General features: G+C 42.2%; 1 protein-coding gene across 2 annotated transcripts in view; it reads left to right on the top strand.

Moving 5' to 3' along the window:
- LOC123587518 (zinc finger protein 407-like) overlaps positions 1-26,362 on the top strand; it is a 278,218-nt gene that overhangs the window by 109,832 nt on the left and 142,024 nt on the right. For both annotated transcript variants that reach the window (XM_045457307.1, XM_045457308.1), the window contains one exon: positions 25,480-25,658. In XM_045457307.1, the coding sequence (XP_045313263.1) occupies positions 25,480-25,658 (179 nt within the window). The remainder of the gene's footprint in view (positions 1-25,479; positions 25,659-26,362) is intronic.

Below are 26,362 nucleotides of genomic sequence, written 5' to 3' on the forward strand. Positions count from 1 at the left end.
CCGACTGCACCACCCAGGCGCCCCCGAACTGTTACTTTTCTTTATTTATCTTAAGAAAGAGACTGCGAGCAGGGAAGGGGAAGAAACAGACAGAGAGAGAGAGAGAGAGAGAGAGAGAATCCCAAGTAGGCTCCACATGGTCAGCACAGAGCCCAACACAGGGCTTGATCTCATGAACCATTAGATCATGACCTGAACTAAAAGCACGAGTCAGACCCTTAACCCACTGAGCCCCCCAGGCGCCCCTCAAACTGTTACTTGTAGGTAGCAGAACTGTTATTTCAAACAGGAGCATGTTCACATCCCATATATAAAATAGATAAGAGTGTTTTTTACCCCTTATAAATAGATTTCATAGTTAAATCTGTAATATTTACTTACAATATTAAAAAATCATCATACCATACTGTTTTGACAAGCAGAAACATTTCAGACAGAGGAGTTCCTTTAGCAGTAGTTGTTGGGTTAGCCTTGTCCATGTTACGTCCTCATTCTGGGGTAAGCAGGAGGGTGTAGTCGAGAGCCAAGCTCCAGAGGAACTGACCCAGCAGGCACGGACATCCTTCACCTCTGAGCTGCCTCTTGCTCCTTCACAAATGTGGGTAATGAGAGTAGCAGGGGTGTTGTTCATTTAGAGGAGGGGCACTTAGACATCCCTGGCCGCGCCTGGCTGAGATACCGGAACCCCGGGTTTCCTCTCGTCTCAGATTAGACCTTTGAACGGTTACACCTTGTAATCTCACGATAGTGTTCAGTGAGGCTGTGCAAGGGTTTCAATGCCCTGAGAGTCTTTGGTGTGTTGAAATGTATTTATAACACATGTCATAATGGATTTTTTTCCCCCAGTTTTTGAATTTGTTAAAAATACATTGAATCCAAAATCAACTGTTGGATAATTGCTGAAATACCTTAGAATTTCAAGTGCCTCATTTGAAAATTACTCTTCTCTTAATATAAACCTAATACTGGCATAGCTCTGAGTTAGATGAATATACAGTAGTCACTTTATTAAGTTTTTAGACATTTGGGCCATTTTTGGTTTTTGCTTTGAAAATGCTTATTCCCAAATCTTTAGGCATATCTTATGCATGATCTTTTAAAACAAATTCCTGGACGTAGGACTTATGGCTTTTAATAATAGTATGACTACAATGGTTGGGACTTGAATATTGTCTCTCCGGTAAGTACTGTGTTTTGGTAGACTCTTAAGTCTTTGTATGCTTAAACATTTCAATGTTCTTCAGGTTTCTTGATATAAAATTGTGTTACACTTTTGCTGAGCTTGAAGTTCTACTGCATGTCCCATATGCAAGTTACCTCCCTGACGCCCTATCCCTTCCACTTAGAAGTGCATCTGAGCCAGCTGGGCCCCATCTGTCGGACACCTCCATCGGCCACTGTGCACAAAAGGAGATTGTGTTTTCTAAGAATATTGTCACCGTCCCATGAATTAATACTCAGGACACTTAAATCTAATGATCTATCAAATTTCCTTTAGAAATGTTTGAAATTCTTGATACAAGGGTAGTTTCATCTTAAAACTTGAAAAGAATTTGATTATTGTTGACAATTAGTAGTTTCAGTGCTTTCTGTTCGGATGACAGTTTTATCAATCTTGATATGGTTAGGTCTGCTTTCCCTCGTGAACAGAAGACAAGTTAACCTTGCCTAGGAATACAAAACCTTGCAGACACATGAATAGTGATGTTAGGGACTATGAACGAAATACAGAATTTACAGCAGATACCGTTGTTTTCTTGTTGATGAACAAAAGACTTAAAAATGAGCAGACAGGTAAGTTCACAATGATTGTTTTGGTTGCATAGCATAGTAAGTAGGAAATGCTTACCATATCTATCTTACAACAAGGAGAATATCTTTTTTCACAGGATAGATAAATTTGAGTGTGTAGATTTCCAGAGAATAAAAATACCTATAAGATAATCACATATTTCAAAGAAGATACTGTTATCTTTGTCTTGATTCTTTCCATAATACTTTATTGCTTAAAATACTTCAATATGTTTTTCCCATTTAGATCTTTATTCTTAATGTAGAGGGATAAAAATTATTCCTTAATGGAGATAGATAAAAAATTATGTCTATCTTTGTCGTTATTAACACTTATTTGCAGGTAAAGTTACCATTGTTGGAAACTGAACTATTGTTTAAGTTTTACTTGAAAATATATTTTTATTATATAAATGGAATATTAGTGAAGAAATAGTTGTAGTTATAATTATTCATGAAAAATGTGAATATAGATTTGTTTACAGAAGAATTTTATAATTGGTCTTTTGAACCTGGGGCTATTTTTCAAGTTTGCATTATTAATTTAGGCAATGACATCTCATTCTATTCAGATGTAAACATGTACTCCTCTCCTAAGCTTTTACTGTTGAAAATATCCAAAAGTCTAATCCATTACAAATCAGTATATTCCATCATTACTCTGTAACTTCTTCATCATTAATTACTATTCATTAATTTCAGAGCATAAATTTGGATTCATGGCACAGTGTTCTGCCATGTTATCTATGCAGCAAATTCTTAAGATGTGTTTCTACGTTAAATGGAAACAGTCTAGCAGTTTTCTGTATTTTTATTTCCCTTTGTTAGCTATTAGTTGTCACTTCTGTGTTACAAAATAGAAAACCTTTAAAATGTTACAGTAAGTACTGTTCCTAAAAATATAAATCCTTATTTCCCCATAGAATTTATTAATATCAAACTATGTTCTGTTTCACTGGTAACACTGGCTCTCACAAAAAAAAAAAAAAATAGATGGCTATAATTGAGCTTTCTTTTATGTGAAACTTCTCATTGGCTTCTGTTTTTGATTTAGGATTTGCGGGGGAAATACAATAAATGTATACTAAACATCAAACCACTGATAAGTCATGAGAACTAAGACAAAAGGCTACCTGCAGTATTAAAAATATTAAGAATAATCATATATTATACTTTAAATGCCACTTAGCAAATTAAAGAAAACTAAAACGTCAAGCGAAACTCTGGCAATTTGATCATTTACGTATTGTGTCCCTATAACGGATCTTGGAATAACTTAAGTGTTCCCTGTGATCGCTTTTGGCCAGAGTTTTCCTCAACTGTATAATGTAGATTTCTAGTCTTACACACATTCTTTAAAAAAAATGTTTTACTCTTCTGTTTTTCATGTTATTTACTATTCTTATTATTTTTTAAATTACTCAAAATTATAATCCTAATAGAAATATGATATATCATGTTGCTGTGGAATAAAATCTACACTTCCTGCCTCATATTAAAGATCACTCTATTGTTTGCTAAACTTGTAGCAAATACGCTTGGATTTTTTCAACCCTACTTGTTGGTTTACTTATGTCTTGGCCGGTGTAGCCCATAGAAGTCATTAATACATAAGGTTTTGATCTCAAGATTTTTCTTTCCTGTCTGGGTGAGGGGGAGGCTCAGAATATTTGATGCAATATTTAACCAAGGACGAGGTGGTATCTCCACTAGAAATGGGCTTCTTGTGAAACTCCTTAACATCTCTTTTATTACCCCTGTAAATATTTTCCTTAGTATTTTTTATAATTAAACTCAGTAAGTTTTCACACATGTGACTGGAGTAGAGAGAACTCGCCATTTGTCACAACCATTTGAAATATGTTTTCTGTCTTAGAAAATATTCGTCAAAAATATTTTTAGTTGATTTCTGTCTTAATTTTACAAGATGCTGGAAGCATTTTTTAGGTCGTTTTATGATGCAGGGACAGAAGATTGTATTCATAATAATTATATCCCCTTAAAGTTTGAATTAATTTTTCAAACATACATTTCTATGAAGAGTCTCAGTTATGAAAATTTGTTTCAGGTCTTAGATAATATTATGCGTTTGTATGTAATGTTGCTGTGTAAATACTTTATGTTTATTATGCATAATTAAATAATAAGACAGACTACCTTGGTTCTCGTGGCATTAAGAATTCAGTGTTCGGTGGTTCTCATTGTTCTTACCTTCCACTTACTCCAGCAGCATCCTGAGCTAAGGAGACCAACTCCACAGGGGATAATTTTCTCCTTTTGGATGATCTCTTCTGAGAGTCTCAATTTTCCTTTGGCTTCCTGTGCGGGTTCCCAGGTTGCACCAGGAGAAGCAGTGGCTAGAGCAAACTTGGATTTGCCCTGAATAGTGACAAGAAATAAAAGCAGGTGTTGGTCTACGTAGCCGAGCATCATCTATAGCAAGAGAGGAGTGCAGTTGTACGCACCCAACGAACAGCGCACGTTTTCGTCAGAAAAATCAGAGGTAGCGTTCGCTCCTTATGGGCGACTGTGAAGTTCTCAAAGAATAACGACGCTGCATAAATGTGATCAAGTGAAAGTATCTAGTATTCATATTAGATAAAGTTTATATCTATAGAACTTTGATTAATGCCACAAGCCTAGCTATATCGGAACAGACTTTAAATCAAAACTGTTTTTGTCAGTGAATTAAGCCAGAGAAAGGCTAATCCTGCACGATATCACTTATATATGGAATCATAAAAAAAAAGAAAAAAGTAAAAGACAAACTCCTAGAAACAGAGAACAGGAAAGTGGCTTCCAGGGGCTGAGCATGGGGGGCGCTAAACAAGTGGGGAGAGACTGGTTTTTAAAAGGGTGCAGACTTTCAGTTACAAGAAGAGGAAGGTCTGAGGACCTAACGTAACACATAGCGACTGTTTTGGATAAGACTGTTGTATCATTGAAATTAGCTAATAAAGTAGGGCTTAAATGTTCTCACCAAATTTTTTTTTAAAAAGTACTATTTAAAAAAAAAAAAAAAGTACCAGTGAATACTGTCTCATTATTTCATTTACCTCAAATCTGTCGTCTCTATATTCTACTCTGTTGTAACTGCTAATCCAGATAAGGGAATAAAACACAAAGGTACTTAGACTGAAAGGTTCGTTTGGGAGCCTAGAAATCCAGCGATCTCGCAGACTTTTCGTAGCGTGATGACAGTTGCAAGGCTTTCTTCCTTGCGTGGTGACCTGGAAGGGGAGCGCGCCCTGGTGACCCCGCACAGTTCAGCTACTCGCAGGCAGAGGTCAGCAGCGTGGCTGGTTTGTGAAGCCATGTTTGGTCGGCGGCCAGTATCGGTGCTGCTGGGGGGTTCCTCGTGGCGCACGTCGAGATGACAGCTGTGATGGACTTGTACTGTCTTTCTCGTGGAGGCCATGTTGGCGGTAAGCTGACCTGGGGCTTTTGAGGGTTGTCTTGCGAAATGACCTCAATGGATCTTCTTTTCAGATTTTCCATAGTGGATTGAGAAAGTTGCACTCTATGTTAATGTATTCTTTTTTTGCCTACTGTTCTTATCCGTTTCGGCAGGAACTGAATTCTCTCTGTACAAGTATCTTCTCTTTTTCCCTGACCGTTTTATTAGTGATCTCTTTTTCAATCTCAGTGGTTCTAATTGTGGTCTTGATTTGGTTTTGTATTTTCTGTACTGTTTAGGTCTGGTGTTATTTTTGTACACAGCGTGTGTTATTCAGACTTTCCTTCCCTGCCCGGTAGCACCCAAGCACATGGGCTTTTTAAATTTTCGTTCCGGCCTGACAGGCCCTGTCCCAAGGCAGCACAAGTCTTTTTTTTTATATCAGGACTTTAGTTAATGTGGGTAAATTTTCATCTAACAAAGCTCATTTGAGTAAGAGAAAATCTGTGGACTTTTAAACAAATAGATTCCATAGCACTGAAAATGACAGTTTTGTTCAGATGTCTTTAAAAGGGGGAAAAACACTGAGATAATTTGTTCTGCTTATCATACGAGTAAGTTGTTTTGTTTGTGGATGAGGCTGAAATAAGCATTGAGATTGCAGATTAATTAGAAGAGCCATTTTGAACACAAAGTGACCACAGATTCCCTCTGCTATCTCTTCAAGTAGAATCTAGACAAACATGTTTATCTAACCCGCTGTTGCCGAATCCCAGATCCAGTCATTATAAAAGGACCAAAGCTATCTTTGGGGATGGTCTTTCTACAAGGAATTACTATGGACAGTCCCCTGGGTGGTAGTTAGATATATGTGTATATATTGTGGCAGAAAGTAAGGCCTTCGAGATGAAAAAAATAGAAAATATTTTTTTGGGCAATAGTCTCTTGCATAATAAGTTATTCCTCAGACATTAGAGCTATTATCACACAACAAAACACTCTGCTGTGTAACTATCTATATCTCCTAGCGTCAGAGGCTCACACACAGTAGCTGATTAGGGAAAACTCTGTAATCACCAGGAGGGGCTGACAAGAGTCAGTAGAACATCAGGCACATCTTCCAGCATAGTATTGGGTTTCACAGACTCAGATGTGGCTGGAGGAGAAAGTAACCAAACAATATTAACATAGCTGTGAAGCGCCTGAAAGTTGGACCAGGGTCACTAGTTCAATGGGAATGATAACACAGTAGTTCTATCGTTTTCTGTTGTTTTCACAGATTCTGAAAATATTGCTGTGCTAGGGCCTGTATAAACAAGTGGGGGAGAAAGAAAGACTTGAAACATTTAGAAAGGGGTGATGCGGTAGTTTCTATGAGGCGCAAGACGTAACCTGGCTCCTGTATCCGCATACCTTCTGTACCCTGAACCCACCTCCGTGGAGGAGGGTGTTGGCCGACAGTGCTGAAGGACATACGTGCGTGTGCTCTGTCTTTACTTTAAGAAGGTCTCTACAAATAAGACGACGTCGGTATTTTCTTAATTAGAGAATGTAATGCAAACTGTTGGCTTTCTCCTATTTGTGAGAAGTAGCAGGTTTGTGAGAAGTTCTAGAGTGAATAATACCCGTAAAGTTTCTTTTAGACAGTGATAACTTCCATCTACCTTCCTAAGGAGCTACCAGCCAGCTGAAGTAGAAATAAACCTGTTACTCTGTAGAATCTGTTACTCTGTGACATAATGTGTAACCTGATACTTCCCCCCCCCCCACCCCACACACACAGGGAATTTAAACCTAATGTTAACCCTTACTTATGCCCCTTCAAGTTTAATTCCTTATTCTTCATTATTTCAACTTGAAACTTGCTAACCAACCCACATCCCTCCTTTCTTTTTTTTTTTTTTTTTTTTTTTTTAATTTTTTTTTTCAACGTTTATTTATTTTGGGGACAGAGAGAGACAGAGCATGAACGGGGGAGGGGCAGAGAGAGAGGGAGACACAGAATCGGAAACAGGCTCCAGGCTCCGAGCCGTCAGCCCAGAGCCCGACGCGGGGCTCGAACTCACGGACCGCGAGATCGTGACCTGGCTGAAGTCGGACGCTTAACCGACTGCGCCACCCAGGCGCCCCTCCACATCCCTCCTTTCATATCTTTTGGAGATCTCTCACTGACTAAGGTTCAAATACATGTTAGTTGACTGTGCTTGGCTCTTCCTTTCCTCGATATGTTTTGTTTCTTCGTCGTTAAGTTACATGTTTAACAAACATATGAAATGTCATAAAACAAATTAGAATTTTCCCACTGAGAGAAAATGTGGCAGATTTTTAGTTGTTGTGCGTAAATCAGTCTCTGAGATTGTGTTATTGGGGGTAAGAAGTGGTTGACGGTTAAGTTTGACAGATTTTTGTTCTAAAAACTTCAGATAGCTTTAATTTTAGTTTAAGATTCTGTTCGGTTTTCTACTCCCAAATTATACTTTTCATCTGACTTTATCTGGTTACTTCGGCCAACCCGGAGTGTCGGGCCCATGGACCAGGTGGCGAGGGACAGCGAGAGTCCATCTGGGTAGCTGGAGTTTTACCCCAAAGGCCAGTGAGGAATTTTAAGAAGGAAAGGGACATACATTTTGTTGTTCCAATTTCACTGATGCAGTGCGAAGGGGGAGCCTGAGGAGGGACACAACGGGGGACAGAGAGGTCATGTAATAGATGCCTGCAAAGGTCTCTGGTGGAAACAGTAAGTCCCTAACCCTAAGCTGACACCGGGCACAGGATAGAACGGCATGCGGGTCCCAGTGCTTGTCAGGAGGTGGGCTGCGTGGATCAAATCACTGGATTCAAGGGCAGGCTGACAGAGTCATGCCACCCTTCAGACGCCAGGGCTGCGTGGTGGATGGCGGCATGGTTCCCGAGGTCTGCACTGCCGGAGGAGGAAGGTCCCTTCAGCAGAGTGAGTGAGGTTCGGGATGTGTTAACTCTGAAATGCCCACGTGTGGTCCTAGAGGAAAGATGTCAGGAGAAACATAACCAGAATTCATAGACTTACAACTTGAAGGCATCGATCGATATGAGCAGTATTTCCCTTGAAAATGGGGAACGGGAAAAACGCAGAGGGGCAGATTGCAAGCGTAACAGGGACTGAGAAGCAGCTTCCCAGAAACGGAAGGGACCTCGGGGCAGCAGACGAGGCTTGTCAGACGCTTCACAGAGTAAGGGCCGTGCAGTCCCCCTGCCGCGTCACCAAGAGGTCCCCGATTCTCTCGCGGAGACCAGTGCCAGCAAAGGGCCGGGGACAGAGACCAGGGAAGTGCACAAAGTGAGGAGATGGCAAGAGTGCAGGTGGGCTGGTCTCGAAGGAAGGTCTGTCCCGACGCCCGCCCCGTGACAATGCTTGGAAGACGGTGAGAGCCGGAAGGGCAGACGGGCAGGTGCACTTTGCACCTGTGCATCTGTCTTCATTTGTGTGCTAGAGATCGCCGCTTAGGGTTTTTGTGGGTGCCTACCTGCCAGGGTGAGAGAGCCAAGTGAAATAGCCAGGGTGAGTGCTGTCTCCTACCCAGGGGCCGGGATGGGGCACGTGAGGCTCGGCGTGCTGGTTTTGTGCCGCGTGGGGGGCACTGGCGGTGTGTTTGAGTAGGCCTCCGTGGCTTGGCAGAAGCCCTCCCGAGTCACGGCGGCGCCTCGCGTTCTCGCCGTGGGAGCCCCTGTCCGCGGAGAGCTCCAGCTTCAGAAGCTCGGAATCTGCTCGGGCAGCTGTTGTCATGGTGTTTCTGCACCACACACGCTCTTCCCTTTGTTGCGTTACAACTTTTGCATCGAGAACGTGGAGATGGTGTGAGGGCATTATTCTGCCTCCCCGCCTCCCCTTCACCCCCCCAAACACTGGGGTTTTATTTGTTTTATAGGAAGAATTTCCACAAAGGCCGTCCTGGTTTCACCCGTGTATGCAATTCAGAAATCCGCTTGGCACCCGCTTAACGATTCAGTGTAGTCATTTAACAAACACTCATTTTTAAATGCAATCTTTCAAAATGTGACATCTTTCCTGTGACTTAAACAGTTTTTGTGAGTGTCTCGGGGTTCTTCTCAGACCAATAAATCTAACAGGCTACTCTAGTGACGTCATCAGCCAGTGGAGGAGTTCAAGCACTCTTGGCGATGACACCGGACTCCCACATGTTTTACGGTTCGCTTGATTCCTTTTACCTGTGGGTTGTTTGTGTGGCTTCGTCCAGCGGATTGTAGGTATGGCCTAGCCCTTTGACCAGCTGTGGACTTCATCATGCCTTCTGTGTCCGCTTGTGCTGAAACTTCTGTTTGTTTCAGATTGACCCCGTGCCTTCGTCAAATTGCCATACTCCTAGAAACCTGGGGCTCTACCGGAATGGTCCCCCCAAGAGAAATGTGACAATAAGGATCATATGGATAGTGGGGTCAGTGTGTGTATAGTATGAAGAGAGAAAGCAAATAGATCCCTCCTTAGGGTGAGAGGGTACATAACGTAGGGTGCACCGTAAGTGCCGTGTCGGGGTCGCCGTACCACACCCCTGCAGTGGAAGTGAGTCTTTGCTGTTGTCTCACAGGCTGGCGTGTGCTTTTTGTTTGTTTGTTTTTGCATTCAGGAGCATTGTGTGTGGATGTCCTTTGATCCTATTGGATTTCTTGCTGCTTTGTTTCTTTGCAGATGATGATTATCCCAAAATGGTTATGGCAGCATCTCAGTTTCTTGGTGTTAGCTGGTTTTTTAACTTTACAGATGAAAAGTGCATTCATTTCCCTTTGCAAATTGAGATGGTTCTATACATCTTGTCACAAATTTGGGGCAGCATTTCTGTGAGTACAAGTGAAGGTAGTAGGAAGAGTCACCGTAGCATTCCCGAAGTAGGTTCGTTTCAGTATTGTCTGCAGTGCATTCTTGACATGGTCGGGGCAGCATCCCTTTCCTGGACTCACTCGGCTTCCTTGGGGAAGAAGGGACCCGGAGACCCCAAGTAGGAATGGCAATAGTAAGTGTGTCATTGGGAATGTACCCTCTCACACTCAAGGAGCCGTGCGTGTGCCTGCGCCTGAGAGATATATGGATGATCTCAGCGTATATATATTTTTAATTGCATGTTCCTTTCAGTTAATGATTTCTGTATGGCCACTGAAAAATGATGTTATGAATATAATGATTGTACAATCCAAATCTTACTTCTTGAGTTATACGTACTTGTTTTTAACTAATATGCACACACACATATATCACCTTCCTCGCGTCCATTTTTAACAAAACAGTCTCTTAAAACATGTGTGCTCTGACATAGAAGAGATTCAAAACAAGGATCCAGTTTTATTTTTAAGGTTTTTTTTTGTTTTTTGTTTTTTGGGGGGTTTTTTTAGTTTAAAAGTGGAATATATGTTTGCTTTAGCTGTAAAAGCACAATCAAGGCACCGTGATAAGTGAGTCAGTGTTGTAAAAGTAAAACGAATTTTGCCTTCACTCACATGAGCTATAGAAGGAGGAAGCTTTATTGTCCCTGGGAAAGTGATAAGGCAGAGTAATTGTATATTATACTGTCCCAGAACATCTGCCTGAAGACTGGTGGAACAATTCATCTATCATGGGCGATACAGCATGTTTTGTCTTTCCGCTTTAACCCGTCCCCACTGCTGGCCTGCGTGGAGGTTTTGATAGGGCCTGCGCCTGGGCCGGCGCTCACATTAATCAGTCCCCTTGTTCAACACTCCAGCTGACATAATTACAACCTGCGCACAGCAGTTATTCAAGCCGAGTCCTTGTCACTCGTGGTGCGAAACTACACAGCTCTGATCCCGGAGGGGATTGCCTTATCACACAGAACAAGGGCTCGCAGGAGTCGAAGAGAATAGAAATGGGAAAATGTCTTCCGGGAGTACTATATATTCCTTTAAAATAAGACATTTGAGAGACTTACAAGGGACAAAGGGAAGCATTGTGTGCAGAGACTGAAATGAACCGGTTATTATTTTTAAATGCATTACGTGGGGCATTTGGTAAAAATGGACGTAGATTATTAAATAAATCCAGTGGCCCCGCGTCGTCAGTGACTATTTTGTATTAACTGTTTCTTCAAAAGTAATCATCCATGTAACTTCAGAATTAGGAAAACCTTTCAGTGCTCCTTGGTAAGACTCAGTCTAACAAAATGAATGACGTATTCACTTGAAATCTACTATCAAACAAATACACACTTAACTCAGAGAGCTTTGTAGGGAACAGAGTTAGAGCCAGGGAAAGATTCTTTCAAAACACTTTCAAAGATGGGCAAGTTCATGGTTTCCTGTGACAGCGCAGTAAGGATCCTGGAGAGAGGGACCAGCAAAGAAACTTTGTCTTCTCTCTTGTCCCACCTCCTCTCCCTGATCCTGCCTTGGGTGGATTACTGGCCAGTTCCTCCAGTGTGCCAGCTGGGGGGAGGCGGGGGGCGGGGGGGGGGCACGAAGTCTCCTTTTAGCCACTTGAGAATTCGTATTTAAATTTAGGGCAGCCCGCCCTCTTCCCGCCCCCAGCCCCACTAGACTACCAGAGCTGTTGGGCATGTGGCAATTTATGAGATCGGGTCTGTAAACCACCTGATCAGCTGCACTCTTAGGCTCACACGCAAGAACTTGTTGGTGTTTTAAATCGAGTCTTTTTATTCTTCTCTTTAACATTATTAGATTGTGCCAAGCAAAACCAAGCTCTGGCCTAGAGTATCAGAAGTAGTGTGGAACATTTTTGGTTCAGTGAAATTTACTTATATCACCTCAAATTTGAAAAAGCTTTCAACTATAAACTTTCCAATAAATTGTATGTATGTATGTATGTGTGTGTGTATAACGTGATTTGTAAAGTAGCCTTTTTTTTTTTTTTTTTTTTTTTTTTTTTAAACAGGTGACTTATTTCAAGTGCCAGTATCTCGGGCCCCTTTGTGAACGTGTCTCTGTACTCTGTTTTGCCACCTTGGCCTGTCTCATAGTACGAGTCCGGTGATTGCGTGGACCTAGAAAGATGGCCAGGCCCCACTTTCCTGTTCTCCCTTAGTACACATCCTTTCTCTCAGAAGGCTTCTCATCCACATGCCTTTCCTGGTTTTACAGCATTTCACTTGGCCAAGCTTAGCTGGTGAACAAAAGGAAAGAGTAAAACGCATCCTGTGAGGAAATAAATGCCAAGAGATGAAGAGTGGGGTGGGGGCTGTGTCTTTCGAAGGTCCAGTACAAGCAGAGCGGCAGGACCACGCTGCAGAGACCGTCCGCCAGCCGGGCAGAAGATTAGCGGAAGGAGGTGGAACCATTTGTAGGGCTAATTTGACGTTTTGATTTTCGCAAGTCACGATCTTCAAGCCGTATTGTTAGCTCAGCCTAGAAAATGTGTTTTTGTGGCCAAATAAGTTTGAGGAACACGCTCTACGGTGCTCCCCGTGTCCGCCCCTGTTAGACTCCTAATGAACAGCACATTGAAGTCTCACGGAGCGCCTGCCGTAGAAGTTCCCTCCTTTCCTACCCGGCAACACAGCAGGTAATATTAAGGATTGAAACAGTTAATGAAACGTATTCTTTCTCTCTGATCTGAAGAAGAGTCAAGGAGAAATCAAGGTTCCTCAGGGCTCGCCCTTACTGGCGGGCCCTCCCCCCCTCCATATGACACGGAGGACAGACCAAGTCTGGCCGCACGTTTAGGTCTGTCTCCTTCTCACTTAACAGGGCATGTGAGGGGACTATTCTTGAGGTGTTAAATGCTAACAAATAATTTGGGATTCTAACAGAGTTCAGTGTCGCTTCCTACCATTTTCTTCCTTGGGATTTTCATTGTTCTCCAGTAGAGTGGAAGGCGGGAAGGAGGTTGTTAGGTTTAAAGCCAACTCTTCCCCTTCCTGGTTGTAGATACCTTGAGCAGATTGAACGGAGAAGTGATGTAATTGGACATGACCGTGGGACCATGCACGTTGAAGAGTGGGTGGGAGGTTGTGCCTGCTCTTGGGAACACGAGTAGCAGTGTTAGTGGGAGATGAAAGTCTTTGCGTGACGGGCCTGGCGGCACAGGTGGTGCTGTGTCCACACGGAAGTGTGCACGCAATCAGGTGGAACCAGTAGAGCATTTTGAATAGTGTGGAAAGCGAGGTGATTTTAGGCCATTATCAATTAAAGATGCCACTGAAGGAGGGGGGAGGGTGCAGCAATGGACAGGTGAGATTTTAAACGCTGTTCGGAGTTAAGTTTCATATCACGAAGCACAGCCTTGAGTTATGGCTATTGATATACATGATTCCTCTGTCAAATTGTATTGTCTTTGAGGGCGGAAACAAAATGTTTCATTTATGTTTCTTTTTTTGTGTGAGGTAGGCACAAAATTAAATATATGTTGAATACATTCATTTTGAAAATAATAAGTCAATACAGGTAAAAAATAGATTTTTCTTGTAACTGTACACTTTCCATATGAACTAAAGCAGTAATTGGGCATCCGTGACTTCTGTTCTGAAAGTGCCTTCCAGGGAGCGGGTCTGGAAGGCTGGCCTTGTTCCCATGGCTTCTAGACCAGCCCCCGCTGTGCAGACGTACGTACAGAGGCCCCCTGCGGGTTACACGTAGGCTGCTACTGTGGCTGACGTTGGGCACCTTTCCCCACGAGCACGTGTTAGTGTCCTAGCTTTGCTCGGAACGTGGTTGTGAATACTGGGCAGGGTTATAACCTGGAACCCGCACACGTCTATCTGCTCAGGAGTAGTGCGAGATGGTCACTAATGCATCAGCTTTCATCCATTTTTGTGCTAACCTACAGATTCTTTTCAATTTTTTTTAATGTTTATTTTATTTTTGAGACAGAGAGAGAGAGCATGCGTGTACAAGCAGGGGAGAGGTGCAGAGAGACAGGGAGACACAGAATCCAAAGCAGGCTCCAGGCTCTGAGCTGTCAGTACAGAGCCCGGCATGGGGCTCGAACTCATGAACCACAAGATCATGACCTGAGCCAAAGTTGGTGCTTAACTGACTGAGCCACCCAGGCGCCCCCAAATTCATTTTTCTTAGAACATGTGGCTCTGTTGTAGCGTCAGATGACGCACATCGCTTTATATCACATAGCAAATGCTAACATAATTATAACTGAGAAATAGAGAAAATGTACATGAATTCTTGTGGCCATAGCAATTGATTTCGAAGAATTGGGATTTATGAACAGCAGAAAGTCATGAATATAGGTGATCTGGTACGAATTATCCATAGAAACCACCAGTTAGTTAATGGGAAAAATGAAAAAGTTCGTAGAATTTAAAGCGAGGTGATTCAGAAACTATCCAATTAAAATTTGTAGGAAAAATTCAGGACATTGTATTTCGTGATTACTTGTGATATCTATAAACTCTTTTTATCTTATCAAAAACCCAACAACAAAGAAAGAGGCTTTGGATAATTTTGTAAGTAATTAAACATGCCATTATTTTTAAATATGTATTTTACTTAAATACCCATAAAACTTACCATTTTACGTTATTTTTACTGTTTCAACCCAGTCACTTGAAAAGTCAGCGTCTTCCTACTGCACCCCGTTTCCCTGAGATAACTACCTGTAAGCGTTCATGTTTTGGTCCTGCTGGAGATAACCTAAGTACTTTGCTGATTCCTCTCTTTGTTTATGCACAGCATCTGGCTGTTGTACCATATCCAAAAGTTAGCTCAATTACCCTGTTTTCCACTATACCCCTCCTACTTCCCTGTTCTTATTATAATATTCTGTTTGGTAATCCAAGTGATTACCCTTAAAACTTGACTTACCCTACTTAAATCTTTACATGATTCATCAGTTTGAAATGTCCTATGTAAATAGGAGAAACTTTGCATTTAGAGATTTCCATGTCCATTCTCAGCTTATGTCCGCTATACTGCTTATTGTTGATAACATTTACATTTGATACAATACTGCACAATCCACTTGTTTTTAAGATACGTGCTCTGATCATATATGCTTTACATGAATAAAACTTAGAAGATACTCTCGTGAATCATCCAAGTAATCCAAAAATACGCTAAGCAAACATACAAGTTCCCTGACTTGGAAACTTTTCCGTAAAGATAATTACCATGAATAGTTTGCTGGCCATCCTTCTTCTACCCATTTCATGCATTTATATATCTATATGACTATGTATATGGAATTTTAAAAAGCTGGAAGGAGCCATGTATGTGATTTTTCTGGGACTTGCCTTATTTTGTTTTGACTTAATACTATGTCTTGAAAAATTTTCCATGGTGGGACATAAAGTCTGCCTCATTTTACTTGATGGCTTTTGTCCAACAAATAAGGATGAATGATGAACAGCATACATACTGGGCCTTTTTCAACAACACTCGCCGGGAAAAAGTCACAGTGCGGTGTGTGGCCATGGTCCCTACCCACATCCAGGCCTCCTGTACCCTGTGGCAACACTTGGAGTTCATGGTGTTGGGCATTGGGCTGGGAGAGCCCTGGCCCTTTGACTGTGGAGCTTCTCAGCTGCACCACTGGGCGAGTACCATTCTTCATGGGTGCGTGTTCAGGGCTGTGCGGGCAGTCCAGGCCTCTTGCCTTGTTCTGACACCACGGAGCAATGGTTAGGGAGACCCTCTCTTTCGCTGCAGTCAGGCTGTATCTGCCCAGTGCCCTTCCAGGGTGAAGTTGGCTACCATGAAGCTCTGTGGGGGTACCGGCTCCTACAATGGGCAGCACGCTCACAAGTTAACTTACCTGTCAGCCGTGTTGAATCCCACAGTGTGGATCACCGTAAAGTAATGATCCGTTCCTCTGCTAACATATCCACTTTAAATTTTTCCTAGTGTTTAGGTGTTATAAATAATGGCTTAACAATTCTCTTTGGGGCTAATTTCTAGAAATTGAATTCCTAAATCCAAGAGTGTGTGTGTGTGTGTGTGTGTGTGTGTGTGTGTGTGTGTATCTTAATTTTTTAGGCAATCCTCAAGTGTCTTCCAACAGCCTTTGCCGACATGGTCACCAGTGATATTCGTCTCCCTTGCCAACAACTAATGTTGCCAGTCTTCTTAAATTTTGCCCTTCTGTTACGTTAGGCTTTAATTTCTGTTTCCTTGGCTACTAGAATCATTGATTATGTTTTAATGCTTACATAATCTTTTATAGATCCCCATTATGGATTTCTTGTTTTTTTAAATATGAAATTTATTTTCAAATTGGTTTCCATACAACACCCAGTGCTCATCCCAACAGGTGCCCTCCTCAATGCCCATCACCCACCCTCCTCTCCCTCCCACCCCCCATCTACCCTCAGTTTATTCTCAGTTTTTAAGAGTCTCTTATGGTTTGGCTGTCTCCCTCTCTAACTTTTTTTTTTCCCCTTCCCCTCCTCCATGGTCTTCTGTTAAGTTTCTCAGGATCCACATAAGAGTGAAACCATATGGTATCTGTCTTTCTCTGTATGACTTATTCCACTTAGCATAACACTCTCCAGTTCCATCCACATTGCTACAAAAGGCCATATTTCATTCTTTCTCATTGCCACGTAGTATTCCATGGTATATATAAACCACAGTTTCTTTATCCATTCGTCAGTTGTTGGACATTTAGGCTATTCCCATAATTTGGCTATTGTTGAAAGTGCTGCTATAAACATTGGGGTACGAGTGCCCCTATGCATCAGCCCTCCTGTATCCCTTGGGTCAATTCTAGCAGTGTTCTTGCTGGGTTATATGTGGATCTATTTTTAATTTTTTGAGGAACCTCCAAACTGTTTTCCAGAGTGGCTGCACCAGTTTGCACTCCCACCAGCAGTGCCAGAGGGTTCCCGTTTCTCCACAACCTCACCAGCATCTGCAGTCTCCTGATTTGTTAATTTTAGCCATTCTGACTGGCATGAGGTGGTATCTGAGTGTGGTTTTGATTTGTATTTCCCTGATGAGGAGCAACGTTGAGCATCTTTTCATGTGCCTGTTGGCCATCTGGATGTCTTTAGAGAAGTGTCTATTCATGTTTTCTGCCCATTTCTTCACTGGATTATTTGTTTCTCAGGTGTGGAGTTTGGTGAGGTCTTTATAGATTTTGGATACTAGCCCTTTGTCTGATATGTCATTTGCAAATATCTTTTCCTGTTCTGTTGGTTGCCTTTTAGTTTTGTTGCTCTTCATTCAGTTTTTGAGGTATTTATCTTTATTTCTTATTAATCATAGTTACTCATTTTGTAGTATTAATCATTTGTTTTTATATCTGTTGCATATATTCTCTCCATTTCTTTGACTTGTTTTTTAACTTTATAATGTATTATGCCATGTAGCAGTTTTAACTTTTATGAAGAATATTTTGCTGCATCTTTTTGTAGCATTTGGGTTTTAAAATTTAGGAATGCTCTTTCCAACCCAGATTATAAAAATATTTTCTGGTATTTTCTTCTAGCACTTTTATAATTTAGTTTGCTTATGTTAATCTTAAAATCCAAATGGCATTTATTTTTACACAGTTAAGGCCATAGAAATCTGATTTGTTTTTCCCCATACAGAAGGCAGTTGACTCAACACCATTTATTATAAAAAACCCATCATTTCCTTATTGATCCAAAATGACATCTTTATCCCTTATATACATGGATCTTTGTGCCTTCTATTCTGGCGATGTATTTGTTTTAACACTCCAAATGACATTCATTTGCTAAACATCATCGATAAAATGTTTCATTTTAGGCAAAGGAATATGAAAATCTTTATTCTTATAACTTCTCACCAATTTTAAATTTAAGCAGCACAAATGTTCTGCAGTCTAAAATTATCACGCTCTTTCCTTACGGGCCCTTCCGTGAGAACATAAGCAGTGGGGGACTGTGTACCTTGGGCCGTGTCACGGGCACTGTGAAGCGGTCCTTGAGCTTGTGCACTGGAGCACATTCCTCCAAGCTGCAGTGACTCGGTAGCTTTCTGTCCTCTCCCCCAGAGATCATCTTGTTTTGCTCAGACTGGTTTTTTGCCCAGTAAGTTTATAATTAAATACTACTGGTTAAAAAAATACATGATTAACTTCTTAAGTTTGATTTACATAAATACTTTCTTTGGATTTTTCCTTAGTCATTTTAAACTACTCTTATAAAGATATAGTAGAAACTCTTTCCATTGAAATTTTAAATAAGTACTGTAGTGCACAGTATTGATGCACTTGTTCCAATACATAAAACTTAACTACAGAGTAATTATTTTCAAGGATAGGAGTTGAAAGACTATATTCCAAAGCAGGGAAGAAGAAATTTCACTTCTCAGTGTGTACACATATATACACTATATAACTATTTTGAGACCCTGCTTTTATTCAGATGAATTGAAATTACTTTTCATATACAGTAAGAAAATTGCTAATAATGACCCTGATAGTTGCACTGTCTTGCGTTTAATAGAAAGGCTAGCAGCAGTAATAAAAAAAGAATTGAGTACCTACTGTGTTTTCTGAACACGTTTAATGTGATTTACTTTAATTCTCCTGACAGCCTTATGAGATACACATATTATTCCCATCAAACAAAAAGAGTTCTCCATGGTCAGGAAGTTTGGGAATCAAGGTGTTAAGCAAAACTGACATGTTTCTTTAAGTAGAACTTCCAGAATTTTTTATATCAGTTCACATATGTAACATGCCAGATTGTTACCAAAAGATTAGGACCATCATCAATTTCACACAAGAGAATTTGGGAGTCTTGAGGCGGATGTGTAGCTTCCCTGGGGAAACAGAAAACCCAGATTTATCTAGGATCTCCGTGTGCAGGCACTCTCCACACACTTCCGCACACGGCATCCGGGCCACTCTCTCTGTTTCGGCTTCTTTATCAGAAAGATCATATTATCAGTACATATTAGTAAATACATGGAAAATACTCAATTGCGTCAGGGCTATTAATTTATTACTGGCCCAGGTCTCTCCGGTTCTGTATTAACTCAAGGTGTTTGCTACACCTGCTGAAGACCACAGCCTCATGACTGCCTCCATGATAGCCTGGCTGGCAAGCTGTGATCTAGGAGGCAAAAGGATGAGCGAGCTCTACCGGATGTGAGCCTGCTGCAGCCTGGCTTAGTGAAAAGATTGGCACGTGCACAGACTGGCCAGCTCACCATAATCGAAAGTCCAGAATTTGCTTGGAACAAATAAAGGTATTAGCAAGATGGCATTTCAGGTCAGTGGGGGAAAGATGTACTATTCATGAATGGTACTGGCAGGTCCAGCGAGCAGTCTGGATCGACCCTGTGCACCACGCTCTAGGATGGTTTCGAAACGGATCTGGTACTTAATGTGAGGTCATGCAACTATACAGGTCCTAGAACAAACTTGGGACACTTCTTTTATAACTTCCAAATGAGGAAGTCCGAGAACACAGTTTAAAAACTTCTGCTTTTCCATAAGCAAAGTCAAAAGAAGAAAAGGGAAACTAAGGAAAAACTACTTGCAGCTTCTGTCCTAGGCAGTCAATCTCCTTAATGTATAAGAAAATGACTAATAACACTAAAAAAAAAGGCAGATCAAAATATGAAAACATTGCATGAAAAAGAATACGTATGGCATTTCAATATTTGAAGGTACTTAACCTCATTCATTGTAAGAGAAATGTAAAGTAAAACCTAAAAAAAAAAATGAAACTCCAGTGAGCTGGAGTTTTTTTCTCCTACCAAATTGGCAAAACTTGAACGTTTGGAAACACACTTCATTGGCAAGAATGTGCAGAAACAGGATCTCTCAAACGTTGCTGGTAGAAGTGTAAATTGCTACAACTTCTCTGGAGGGCAGTTTGGCAGAATTTGTCAAAATTATGAAACCATATGCCCGCTGATGCTTGAAACACTTCCACTGGGCATCCTGAGATTCTCTTGGCATCCTGAGAAATCGAAAGTGTCTTACGAGATTATTCATTGCAACCTTGTTGATACGAGCAAGTGATTGGAAACAACCTAAATGCCCGTCCATAGAGCATCACTGAAACAGAGTATGCTGTGTTCATAATGTGGAATACTGCATGGCCATTAGAAGAGAAAAAGAAGGCAGAGAAGAAAGGGAGCGAGTCGTAGGGAGGGTGGAAGGTAGCATCGGGTGGGGGGGTGGGGGGGCTCTCTCATGCTGGTGCGGAAAGACCCCAAGCTGTGTTGCTAGGTGAGGTAAGCAAGACGCCGACTTATGTTAGGGCAGCAAGTTTATATACCAGGAGGGTAGAGAGTATATCTGTGGCTTGAAAAAGTTGTTTTTAATTCTCCCAAAAGATGGCTCAGAAATTATAAACTGTATCTCCCTGGGGGAGAAGGAGTTATCAAGGCAGAGTGGGGCCATGGTAGGAGGCAGACTTTTATTGTATATACCCATTGTTAGACTTTTTGTTTGCAATGGATGTTTGTTCCACAACCTCACTGGTGCTTTTCATTTTAATAACCAAAATAACATACATCAAAAGAGGAAAAAATTCTGTAGAATTTTTTTCAAGTTTCCTTTTCCTTAGGTTAAATGTAACATAAATTTAACTTTATGTGTTTTTTGGGGGGGTTAATAGGTAGTGAGTTAGTAAGTCGTACTAAGAAATAATTTTGCAGAGATCTAGAAGCGCTTTTGATGTTCTGCTTATTATTTTGAAAAGCATTGCCTTCGAACTGAATAAAATATTTCCTTTGTAAGGTAATTTAAGAAGCCTTAAAATGCGTTCCCATTTTGGTCGTTTTGCTGTTGCCCAGCTTGTATTTTACATAACACATCATACTTTAATGTCTTCACGGATGTATAGTAAGCTGCCTCAAGATTTTCATCATGTCATATTCCAAAATCTAAGTCTAAATTTCCTTATAACTTTCCCACTAACACGGTGCCTGCCGGTGGTGGTCCCAGCACTTCCTGCATGCGTCCTGAATCCCCGTACTGGTGGAACTGGGCTGAGTCCCTTTATCTGTCGTTTCTCTTGTACCAGCCCGTCTTGACTACTGTGACTTTTGAGCGGGCAAAGTGTGAGTCTTCCAACTTAGTTCTTTTTTGAGACTGTATGGACTCTTCTAGGCCCTGTGCATTTCTGTGTGAACTTCAGGATCGCATTTCGATTTCTGTAAAAAATCCAGCTGAGCTTTTGACAGGGAGTGCGTTAAATCTGTACAGCAGTTTGGGGAGTATTGCCATCTTAATGATATTAAGTCCTCCAATCTATGAACAAGGGACAAAAATAAGCTGTTTATCAGGGGTGTCAAAGTGAAGACATTATTCAGTCACTCACTTCTGATTAGTGTATGCCCAGTGGGCTTAACCGCTAGAATGCCTGGCGATTTACGTATGACACTATTAGAAGTAATATCTTAGAACATCCTTCCTTCTCCCCTACGTCCCATCTTTGATTAGCCCCACTTCATTTTCCCATTCTAATTACTACTTGTAAATTCTGTTTTGGGGAAGGATGATCATTTTCAGGCTGAGTAACATTCAGAATTACTTAGCAGAAGGTGTCTGGTCTCTGTTGTTCACCAAATTTTGTGACGTTACTCCATGTTCATAGTATGAACGCAGAGTATTACTCACGCAACAGTATGTTACGTCGTGCTCTCAAGTGCAGGGATCAAAGTTTGTCCTTACTTACTGTAGGTATTCTGCTTTAAATGGTATTGACATAATATGTCATAGCTTTTGCTTCTTAGGCTTTGATTGGAGTAGTTTGATTTTGCAGGTGGGAAAGGCTCATTTTTGTCCCAATATTTTATTTTATTTGTTTAGTGTTTATTCTGAGAGAGAGGGAGAGATTGGATCCCAAGTAGGCTCCACAGTGTCAGTGCAGAGCCCGATGTGGGGTTCGATCCCACCAACTGTGACATCATGACCTGAGCCAAAATCAAGAGTCAGACACTCAACTGACTGAGCCACCCAGGCTCCCCTGTCCCAGTATTTTAAAAAGTTTAATATTGCATAACATTAAATGCAGAAGAACAGATTTTGATTGCGTATAAATACCCTGTCATCCATGAAATGCATAAAACTGTATCTTTTACAGACAGACATTTCCTATTTTATTTTCTTGTGATCATGTATTTAATGTGTCTTACCTGTTTGTGTATAAAGCATAAAATTATAAAAATACATATATAGATGTCTTATGCATAAAACATATGAATGGTATATATAGTATAAAAAAATGTGTGCATACGTAAATATATGTGCACGAAATAGTCCTTAATACATGATAAGGTACCAAGCTCCACACCACTTCTTGTTTTGTCTATTTTTAAATAAAAAGGCTTTCACCTTTTAAAATTCTCCCCTCCCCTCCTATGCTTGTTCATCATTAGTCTCCTGATTGTTACCTTTCGCATGCTCTTTAGGTCCTAAGAGGTGTTAGTTTATTCTTGCCCAAGACACACCCTTCCTAAAAACAAAATACTGTTTTCCATGTCATCTAAGACCTTCACTGAAGATGACGGTTCATTGCTTTATATTCTCTTGTACCTAAGTAGGCATTGTGTGTTGAAGCTGGTGGGTTTTGGTAATTCTCGTTTCCTCACTTGATCAGGATTGTCTCAGAGGATTCTTAATGCCTAGCTTTTTCCATAAGGAAGTGATGTAGGTGGCACCAAAGAGTGGGAAGTTCAAATAACAGTACTAACTAAGTACAGTGGGAGCTTTTTGTTCTCACTCCCTGGTGTGAGTAAACATTGGTGAATTGAGGGGGTGTCTGCGGTGCCATGGAAAACAAAGGGGAGGTCTGTAGAATTAAGGGAGTAATTTGGAACAGTTCACTCAGCTCATCAGGGAATCCAAAAAATGGTCCTTTTCCTTTTAATGATAAAAGTGGACATGTGTTTCATCCACCTTCAGATGTTTTCCTGTGTTACTTGTGTCCCCAGGATGTAGAGCTCTTAGCCCAAGGACATTTATAGGATTAAGAGACTCCACAACCCCACCCTTTTCTTAGAACCTGTCTAGTATCTTTGATATGTAAATATATAAGGAAGGAGGTCTTAACCACTTTCTAGCTGCGACCTTTGATAGTCAGCCCATCTCCTGATGGCCCCTTCCTTCTCTAGTAAAAAATCTCTAGGAGAATCTCTCACTGTCTCTGCCTCCAGGAGACCTGTGATACCCTCAAAGGGGCAGGTCAGTGAGAGCACAGGGAGCACATTCAGTATTTATTCATTCTTTACCGAATACTGTGATTATTAATTAGCTCTAGGGATTTATATAAACAGCAAGTTTGGTGATTCAGTAGTGGCAAGAAAGAGGTTAGCTGTATGTGCATATTTTCACAAACTTACATTTAGTCTGATTTTAAGAGAAACTTAACATAAAGCTTGGCAGAGCCCTTGCCAAAGGCAAAGCTGAAAATAACTGAAAAATATCTGTTGTTCCAGTTTTTCTTATTTTTAAAGGTGTTTGCTGTTATTGTAAATATTTCTCATATGTTTGTTTATTTTTAGAGAGAGAGGAAGAGACAGAGTGTGAGCAGGGGAGGGGCAGAGAGAGAGGGAGAGAGAGAATCCCAAGCAGACTCCCGGCTATCAGCCCAGAACCCGATGCAGGGCTTGGTCCCATGAACCATGAGATCATGACCTGAGCCAAAATCAGGAGTCAGAGACTTAACCACCTGAGCCCCCAAGGTGCCCCATAAATATTTTTTAATGTAAATGTTAATATATAATTCAAGTATATTTGGAAAACAGAAGTGGGCATTGCTGTATAGCTGCATTAACATTTTGAGGTGTTTCGAGTCTAGCTATAGAGGGATCTCTCTGATTCAGTCTTTCTGAATACACACAGCTGGGCATGCGCAATTGATGACTTACTCTGCCGGGGGATGGGAGGGGGGCGGCCCAGCTCTTCCAGAGGAATACTTTGGATCCAGTTACAAGACTGTTGTGACAATGCAGGGTGACTGTTCATTCACGAGGACAGTATTTGCATTTCCGCTTCATCTGCCCTCTGCAGGAAAGGGTGTCCCTGTCCCGTTTGTGGAGTGCTCTTCCTAAGGCCATTGGCATGGACTGTGCCTTGCTTTCATGGTTCTCTTCCATCCCCCCTCCTCGTGAGTGAATAGATAGTGTATTTTCCGGGTCTCTGCATTTCTAACGTCATTGGTTGCCTTTACCTGTGAGTGCTAACGCAGCTACTGGAAAGTTGGGAGATCAGAACCCTCTTTGCATTCCTCACCAGTGTTTCCTAGGGTGCGTTCCTGAAAGCGAACGTGGCGGTGCCGTGGCTCATCCACGATGCACCTGTAACTCGGAAGTGTCAGGGCGGTGCACAGCCTTCACCGTCGCGTGGGCATCGTGACGCGTGTTTGCCAACTACCATTTTCCCGCCCTGCCGGTCACAGAACCTTCGCTTCGCACAGCGGCCAGCAGGATTTTGTCCTTCGGCAATACCCTCAAGAAAAGCTCATAATCCTATCGCTTGATTTTCTTCTGCCACTTAATTTTGCTCTGTGGGAAACCTGAGGCCAGCCTCATACTTCATTTCTTTCGAGTTAGGCGCAGCCCGCCCCTACCTGCTTGAATTTGTGCGGCGCTCATTTTATTACTGTTCTGACAAAGGAAGCGGCTGTGCATGTGTTCAGAAAGGGTCTCGGTGTGCCCTCTCTGATGCAAAGACGTGGAGAGGGGTGAAGGAGCGAGTAGAAGAGTTTGCTTCAGGGAGCAGAGGCCAGCTCCCCGGTACCCAGGCACTTCAGGCCTCACATTGCTGGGTTTGTCGGCAGACAGCGTGAGGGGAATCTCTTCCTGTTTTCAGGGCCGTTTGGCGTATGGCATCCAAGGCCCTCGCTGTATCTTTCAGTGATGGTTCGTGATGCTCGGAAACCTACATCAACATGGAAAACTCACAGGCACTTACCACACCGATGCTTCTCTGTCTCCAGACTGTTTTAGAGCCTGGCTTCGAAGCGGCTCACTTGGTAGAACGTAAAAGCCAAAGCTTCTTTGTTTCTTTAATGCTCTAAATTCAGTGGAGGCAAGAGTGCTTCCCTTTGTACCTTTCCTCCCTCCTCAGAGGTGTGCTCTCGGGGTGAAGGAAGCTCCTTCAGTGCCCTCAAGTGGCACCAGAATAATTTGAGATGAAAACCGCAGAACCTGAGAGTTTGTGCTTGCAGTTGTGCATAGGGTTAAGGCAAAAGGCCAACTTAAAAATCAGCACCAAGGTCCCAACAACTGGCAGCCTCGTGGGATTAATGAATTGCACAAGTCCAAATTCGCGTCTGAGTCCAGCACTTGGACTAGTGCCTGGTAAGGCCTACATGCGTGCTCTGGCCGCTGTCCGTGTTTGTGGTGCTCGACCTTAACTCGGTTTCCTTTCCTTTCTTATTTGCTAGGTCCAACTGTGCTGAAAATATCCGCAAACACATTCTACACACCGGCAAACACGAGGGGGTCAAGATGTACAACTGCCCCAAGTGTGACTATGGGACGAACGTGCCCGTGGAGTTCCGGAACCACTTGAAAGAGCAGCACCCAGACATCGAAAACCCGGACCTGGCTTACTTGCACGCTGGTAAGGGGCTCGGGGCCTTAAAGTAGTTGGCGTTTTTAGGAGGATTTCATTCCGTTTGTGAAAACAGAAGGCTGTTGGTCCCTTCCCGTCATTTACCTTAATGTGGTGGAGTGTGTGACCGCGTCTGCTTCGAGACTACGAACGGCGCGTTCCAGGCTCCTCCCACTCGACCAAGGAAACAGGTCTTTTCCGTTCTGTGTCAGCCGGAGCAGATGTGACAAAGTAACCACCACCCCCGCCCCCGCCCCGGACGGTAAAGTTATAACCACAAATAGCCGACAGGCAGTGAAACGTTTGCAATGGTGGTAATTGTTTGAACTTCATGTTCTGACCGATGGGTAACATTTTTAACTTTTTTCAAAGCATGTTTGTGAATTGAAATGTTACGCCCTGCCCCTGTGTACCACTGTCTCGTGAGGAGTACCTGGAGAGGGATGTGACCGAGGACGGCGAGTTGAGCGACTTGGCACGGGGTACCATGGTGTCGCTCACTCCCCAGAAGTTAGGAGGGCCTTGTCCACGGCGTGAGGGCCGTGTTGGTGGCGGCAGAGGTGGCTGCTAGATGCTGTGGCCTCCTTGGATTGGAAGTCGGGTAGCCCCCTCTGCGGGGGTCAGGGGCATGGCGGCAGCTGCTGGGGTAAGCAGGACCGTTCCTGTGTGTAGCCCAGCGTTTTGACGAGCAAGAATACCTCCCTTGAGTGCTG

Source organism: Leopardus geoffroyi, chromosome D3 (assembly GCF_018350155.1).
Source record: "Leopardus geoffroyi isolate Oge1 chromosome D3, O.geoffroyi_Oge1_pat1.0, whole genome shotgun sequence".
Lineage (NCBI taxonomy): Eukaryota > Metazoa > Chordata > Mammalia > Carnivora > Felidae > Leopardus > Leopardus geoffroyi.